The sequence below is a fragment of the Thermoascus crustaceus genome (genome assembly GCF_041956765.1).
Source record: "Thermoascus crustaceus strain CBS 181.67 unplaced genomic scaffold VTN00scaffold_4, whole genome shotgun sequence".
Lineage (NCBI taxonomy): Eukaryota > Fungi > Ascomycota > Eurotiomycetes > Eurotiales > Thermoascaceae > Thermoascus > Thermoascus crustaceus.
Window position 1 is genome coordinate 228,041 of NW_027192530.1, and position 6,875 is coordinate 234,915.

Below are 6,875 nucleotides of genomic sequence, written 5' to 3' on the forward strand. Positions count from 1 at the left end.
AGAGAGAGAGAGAGAGAGAGAGAGAGAGAGAGAGGTGCATTCTCAAAAGACCTGTATGATTTTTTTCTTTCTCAATTGTATCTAATTCAACTGCAATGCGATCTAGTTTAATGCATCGATCGGCCTTACAGCAGCATGACACAAGCCCCCCTGTCTGCCTGCCTGCCTGCCTGCATATATATTCCATTTAATTTATTTATTCGCCCTGTCCATGCACAGAAAAACCTACTGAGTGGTTTAGTTCCCGAAATTTATAATTGACTTGATTCGAGTTTGACTGTACTGCTACTTGTAACTAAATCAATCGTTGGGTCGATAAAAACATTTTCCCCCGACTTATATGTGGCCATTGACCCCCTCCCCTCTCTCTCCGACGTCGGTGATTGTCGCAGCCCAGCAGGGCAAGGAAGATCCCAGGGAAATCCCAGCAGAGTTACACTGTCTTCTACAGGTAGATGGCCTCGTTACAAGCCACCTTCCACATATTGAGACTACGCAAAGGAAAAAAAAAAAATTAAGACGTGCTATCATTCAGCATGAGACCGTAAACATAACTAAGAAATAAAATACACACGGTAAACACCGACGCCACCCATTGGCCCCCATCGCAATATTTTCCCGATTCCTATCCCCGAACTCGATACCGTAAAGCTAGAAAGCAAGCGCCACTGACCATGCCACCCAAGATAAACTGGAAGAACAATGGGGAAAGCGAGATTTGGTATCACAAGATTGAAATGTGCGCCTTCCCAGATCCGCGACGTGATGAAGCATTGGCCCCGACGAACAAAAAAATGAAAAGGAGAAACAAATCAACAAGGAAAAAGAGAGACGGCTGAAGCCGAACGCGGGGGTCGAACCCGCAACCTTGAGATTCCAGTTGACCACTGTTTTCAGTGATCGGGCTGTAAGAGTCTCACGCTCTACCGATTGAGCTAGCCCGGCTGGTTGCTGAGTGGGGGAAGTCGTAAAAAATTTTATCAAGCGCCCCCGCAAGCGGATATCCCGCCCCGCGACTCCACCATCACTCCGCCGGGCTTTGTCGAACGAACCCAATGTCGGGCAATCAAGATCCTCCAGCAAAGATTCATACAGCCGTAAGGGCCCAAGTCCGGTCAACCGTGTCGAAGATGTAAAACGTGCATTGATCGCGTGCGCTGTTCAGATGAACGCGGTATCAAACATGTAGAGAAATCAACTTCGGAAACTGTACATGCGCACCTCGCAGTCTTCGCTTCCAGTAGCGAAGCGACTGTCGCCGAGGCCCACGCAGGTAACTGGACCAGAGTGTCCAGTGAAAGTGCGCTCGCATTTGCCGGTCCTGGGATCCCAGATCTTGACCATGCGATCTTCAGCACCGGTCACGATGCGCAGCGTATCAGCGGCGAGGGCCCAGACACCTTCCAGATGCCCGAAGAAGGTGCGGAGGCAGCGGCCCGTCGTCGTCTCCCACAGACGAATGGTGGAGTCGAGGGCGCTGGTGACCATGTAGCGGGGAGGATGAGGCCGCCCCTCGTCAAAGCCTGGGCCAAAGGGAGAAGACTGCGAAAACGAGGAGGTGGGATCTTGTCCCTGCTGAGAGTGCGAATCGCTATCCCCCGACACCGTGCTGGTGTTGTCATTCTCACAATCGGCGTCGTGCTCTTCGAACTCGAATTCGCGCGGGAGAGGCAACACCTGCTGCACCTGTCCGACGTGGCCTTCAAAGACCCGGATGCAGGTCTTCGTCTCCAGATCCCACAGTCTGACGGTGCAGTCGTCCGAGGCAGAAAACACTGTGCGGGATGCCGTGTCCACTCTGACTGCATTGACCCAGTCCGTATGTCCACGGAGAAGGAAGGTAGACTTGTCTTCAAAATTCCAGATCTTCACCGTCTTGTCCATGGAACCGGACGCGAGGATCGTCGAGTCAAAGTGCAGTCCGATGACACCGCCACGGTGGCCCAGGTAGGTCGAGATGCACTCCCCGGTGCGCCAGTTCCAGACCTTGATGGTGCGGTCAATGCTGCCGCTGATAAGCTTGGTGTCATCAAACTGGAGGCACCGGATGCCCGAGGTGTGGCCCGTCAGGGTGCGCAGTTCCTCCCCTGTCTCGGTGTCCCAAATCTTGATCGTCGTGTCGTAGGAACCGGTCGCCAGGATGTTGTCTTCGAACTGCAAGCACATGACACCGTTGGTGTGGCCCTTGAACACCTTGATGGAGCATCGTCCATATTTCCAATTCGTGCCGACCTTGAACCGGTCCTTGTAGACTTCCTTCCACGGTCTGTACCTGGTCTTGAAGTAATCATCATCCTGGTTGGGAGACGGCGACAAGCGCTTCATGACCGCACCGGCATTCGCGGACTCGGGCTGGGAAGAACTCGCGTCGCCATTCTCTCCCGACGAGCCAGGTTGCACGGTATCTTTGGGAGACTCCGCGCTGTTCCCCCACTGAATGGCACGCTGTTCGATCTCTCGCTTTGATTCGCGAAGCCGCTTCCTCTCCAACAAGGGGAGACCCCATCCGCACTTCTTACACTTGCGGTGGATGTGCTGCTCGCACATGCGATGCCAGACCACGTCGTCATCCGCCAGAGCTTTCCAACGGTGTGAGACCTGTGCTGCTTTGCAGAGGGACGCGGTGTCGAGGTAGCAGAGAATCTTGAACGCAATTTCGGGGGGAAGGGCCGTGAGGAAGTCGATCCGGATGAGATCGCGGACGGTGGCGGAGACGTAGGAGAGCTGTGGGAAGCAGCACTGGGCGAGGATGCCTTGAAGCATGAGGTTCCGGTGTTTCGCGGGGGCCGCAGAGAAAAGGGACCAGACATGGGCGATTCCCTGCTGATCACTCTGGGGGAGTGCTTGAAGTTCCTGAGACAGGTCAGCGGAGATGCATCAAGAAGAGTTGTCCAATGTAGACCATACCCGCTGCAACTGCTCCATTGACGGCTCATCTGCCTGCCGTCTGCACTTGAGATCGGGCCTGTGCCTGTAGCAGTACCGCGAATTGGCGCTACTGGGCTCCGACTCATCTGGCCGCGGCCCCAGCGGGGCGTACTGCTCGGGGATGTGCCTCGTCAGGAACGGGGCCACGTTCCCATTAGCCAGCTTTGCGGGGGAGGTGGTCGACACCTTGCTCTGTTCCGGGGATGCGGGGTCGTTCTCGTCTGTCGCGTGCAGAGGACCGCCAAAGAGGGACTTGGAGTTGGGCTCCGAAGTCACCGTGTAGTCCTCGGCGCGTCTCCTCTTTCGGGGATGGAGATGGACGGCAGCGCCGTCATGCTGCAATGGTTCTTCCTGTCGTTCCATGGCGACGTCGAGGCTCAAGTGGTAGCTTTCAACATCGTACGATCACCAGACTCTCTGCAATTGAGGTTGCGTTGTAGCAGAGATGTATAGTCGCGATTTCAAGCTGCGCACAATTCAAGCGTCCAGAGGATTTCTGAGGGAGAGATGCTGTGACTGTGTTGGTGAGGACCGTGGTAACGTGCGAACAAACCGATCGATAGGTCCCCAGATGATAAGAGACTGGTGCAAGACGCGATGGTCTGAGCAAGCAGCCGGTGGTTCAGAGGGAGACGGAGCACCAGATATAAAGACAGCGGTACCAGAAGGGACAGGACAGACAGGATGATCTGGCACCGAAGTCTCAGCTTGCGCCTGGCCTGGCCTGACTGTGTTGCTCGTTGTTGTTGCGGGTGACGACGGCGGAGGCGCTTCTGTCGTGATCGCCGCGCCCGGCCCGCGCTAGGCCGCTCTGGGGCATCACGTGCTCGCTCGTCATCGGGGCATCAAGTGGCATCACCGCCGGTCTCTGCGTCTCCCAATCACCGCCTCTCCACTCGCGATCCAGCGCTGTGGAACGATAGGCGCGCTCTCAGCAGATCCTCCGCTGGTCGGGCTGATCCAGAACGGTACATCTTTCAAGGTCCCCCCTCTGGGCCTCTTTACTCCCAGTAGTCTGGATCTACCTCCCAAGAACGGAGTACGGGGTACATCCTGTTGGAAGAGCACTGAACCACCGTCTGCTGCAAGGTTAGTTGTGAGTCCATTCTCCATCCCGTTATTTCGTCTGTACCCTCGAGGAATCTCGTCCACGACATCTTTGCCGCGAATTGCGCTCTCTGGGGGATGGGTCGAACCCCCCACACCCCATAGTGTATCCTGTCGTCAAGATCTCCCATCTAGTGCCATGCCTGTTTTGCCTGATGCCTCGGGCTTCCATTGGATTACGTATCCCCCTCTGATACCCTAGACTGAGGACGCTCTTCATGCTGAAAAACCGCGCATAGAACCTGCACGACATCTCGACGGACGGGGTATTCCCCTGACAATTGTCCCACGCCAGGGTTCCCTGACGCCATCGGTTTGCCCGGTAGTCTATCTGGTCCGGTATCTTGTAAAGGGGTTTACCGTTTCCATTGCTGTAGATACAGCTGGCTCGTTTTGTCAACTGGCGTCCTCACCCGGGCTTTTTGAAAGGACATCATTGACTGACCGGGCCAGGCTTCCTGGTTCCTGGTCATTTCTCACTGACAGTTTGCACAATTGCCGCCTGATTGTCGCCCGAGATGGCATCATCGCAGTCGTCGTCCACATCCGGCGGCTCCCACAGGGCTGATGGCCCCGAGCAGAGTCCCGCAGGGCCGAAGCCGCAGCTGGAGACCCTCATCTCCCACCTCGTGGCTGCAAAGAGATCTCTATCCTCGATCAACCACGTATGGCGCGCTAACGAGATAGTGACCACCGCCCGCTCAGCCTTGGAAGAGAGCGTCGTCGTGTCTGCACGCACCGGTTTCATTCGTCGTGGGCTCAACAACCAGCTCCGGCTCCTCTACGGCGTGCGCGCCGAGGTCGAGGAGATCTCCCATCGTGGCCGCGCCGAGTTCGCAAGCGTGCTGAAGGAGCTCGATGCGGCTGATGCACGTCTCCGGACGACCTTGGACATGCTGCGTGAGACTATGGTTCATGCGGCATTTCGACCGGAAGGAGAGGAGCCGAAGACCCTGCACGACTTTGTGGACGAACGTGGCGTGGAGGAGCTTCAGACGTCGCTCAAGGCGGCGATTGACCGCACCAACGCTGCCCAGGCCCAGTTGGACGACTCCAACGATGCGTTCGACGATGAACTCCGCACCATCCAGCAAGCCCTGGGACGGTATCGCATAGCGACGAAGCTGGCGTCATCGCGCACGTCGACTTCCTCGTCCTCTGACTGTGCGGCTTCGCATACGGGCATGCCTTCTCCGTCGTCGATACCGGCCATGCTGCGATCTCTCGAATCGCACGCGCAGGAGATGGCTAATCTGCTGGAGTCCCTTGTCCGGCATTTTGACCTCTGCGTGACTGCCGTCAAGCACACCGAGGGTGGCGGGGCTGCAGCGCGATCGATCACGGGCGATATGCCCACTGGGGTCAACGTCGGCGTCCGCGTTGGAAACGACATCGAAGACGGCACTGACGTTAATTCCAACGCCCCTCTGGAGCCTATGTCAGAGTCGGAGTACCAGGAGATGCTGAACGTCTTGACCAAAGACGCCACGGAAGCTGAGGACGTCGTGCTGGAGATCCAGGACCGCATCGGGGATATGGAGTCCATCCTGGAGAACGTACTCGCCCAGCGAGACGCCATTCTCAGGGTCTACAGCGCCACGACGGATATCTTCCAGCATCTATCGTCCCTGGCTTCCACTCGACTATCTAACTACATAGCCCAGGCACGCACCTTTAGCCGTGTCTGGAACGAGGAGCATGAGCGGATCAGGGCAGGAATGTCGGATCTCTCCGACCTTCGTTCACTCTACGTAGGATTCCTGGACGCATACGACGGTCTCATCCTGGAGGTCGCCCGGCGTAAGCACGTGCGGCAGGGGGTCGAGAAAGTGCTGCGCGAAGCCAGGGCGAAACTGGACCAGCTGTACGAGGAGGACGTGAACGCGCGGGAAGCCTTCAGGGTCGAACAGGGCGACTACCTGCCGTCTGACATCTGGCCCGGGGTTGGCAGGGAGCCGATGAGGGTCGAGTTCGTGCGAGTTCCTGGCGGCAGGCTCGAGGGTGAGGCACGTGATGAAGCCCGGGTCCCTGCGGCAGAGGACAGTGCCGACGGCGGCGATTACATCCCGGACCTGCCCAAGCAGGTTGTCGACAAGGCCATTGCACGCCTCAAGGCACGAGCAAAGGGTGCTGCGGTTTGACGTGCTGACAGATGGAACCCACGTCTCTTACGAGTCATGAGGAGTTCAGGTAACCGCGATCTGAATGGCTGTCATCAGTTGTGTATGATTCTTAACACGCAGGAGAGCAGCACAATGATATGGCATATTGCATTTTTCACCATTGAACAAGTTGCATCCCGGGCTGGTTTACTGGATCTTTCTTTTCTTTTCCCCTCTCACTAATCATTCAGCATGTAAATTTCTAATACTGACATTTTTTTTCTTCTTCGTCTCTACGAGGCTTTCATAATGGATATATATAGGAATATAACCTTCACATCAAGGCAAGAACATCCCAAGCATCCACATTCATATTCTACATGTGCTATAGTTCCTTTTTTTTTCCCCCACTTCTTCACAGTCGGCTTGCTAGCAACCCCAACCAACCCAAATGACGAAACCAAAACTAACGGTTGTCTGTCTTGGACAATCTACCTGATCAATTGCGTCCCTCACACAGCCTCGACGCGACAAGCAGAGAGGCCTTGCGCAGCACATACTCTGTGTCATAGCAGGCCAGATGTAAGCACTGCACATGTGCCTCCCTGTCGCAGTCGCAGATGAGGGGAGGGACGTGATTGATGTGAGGATCAAAGAGAGCACTGATGGGTTGGGTTGGATGTATTTTTTTTTCTGATCTTCATGATATATATATATATATATATATATATATATAGT

At 55.7% G+C, this 6,875-nt stretch overlaps 3 protein-coding genes and 1 non-coding gene across 4 annotated transcripts; 2 read left to right on the top strand and 2 right to left on the bottom strand.

Annotated features, from left to right (window-relative positions):
* Positions 1-674: 674 nt before the first annotated feature.
* On the top strand, positions 675-1,189 carry VTN00DRAFT_6677 (uncharacterized protein; the record flags this gene model as incomplete). Its single annotated transcript, XM_069433339.1, has 3 exons — positions 675-721; positions 772-907; positions 986-1,189. The coding sequence occupies 3 exons, from the start codon at positions 675-677 to the stop codon at positions 1,187-1,189; spliced, it is 387 nt and encodes a 128-aa protein (XP_069286731.1).
* Positions 840-945, bottom strand: VTN00DRAFT_t134. Its single transcript has one exon. It is a non-coding gene; the product is annotated as a tRNA-Lys (tRNA).
* Positions 1,190-1,194: 5 nt separating the features above from the next.
* Positions 1,195-3,291, bottom strand: VTN00DRAFT_6678 (uncharacterized protein; the record flags this gene model as incomplete). The annotated part of the gene is made up of 2 exons (XM_069433340.1): positions 1,195-2,853; positions 2,908-3,291. The coding sequence occupies 2 exons, from the start codon at positions 3,289-3,291 to the stop codon at positions 1,195-1,197; spliced, it is 2,043 nt and encodes a 680-aa protein (XP_069286732.1).
* A 1,262-nt stretch (positions 3,292-4,553) lies between these two features.
* Positions 4,554-6,176, top strand: VTN00DRAFT_6679 (uncharacterized protein; the record flags this gene model as incomplete). Its single annotated transcript, XM_069433341.1, has 1 exon — positions 4,554-6,176. One exon carries the CDS (start codon positions 4,554-4,556, stop codon positions 6,174-6,176), a length of 1,623 nt encoding a protein of 540 aa, XP_069286733.1.
* Positions 6,177-6,875: the final 699 nt, after the last annotated feature.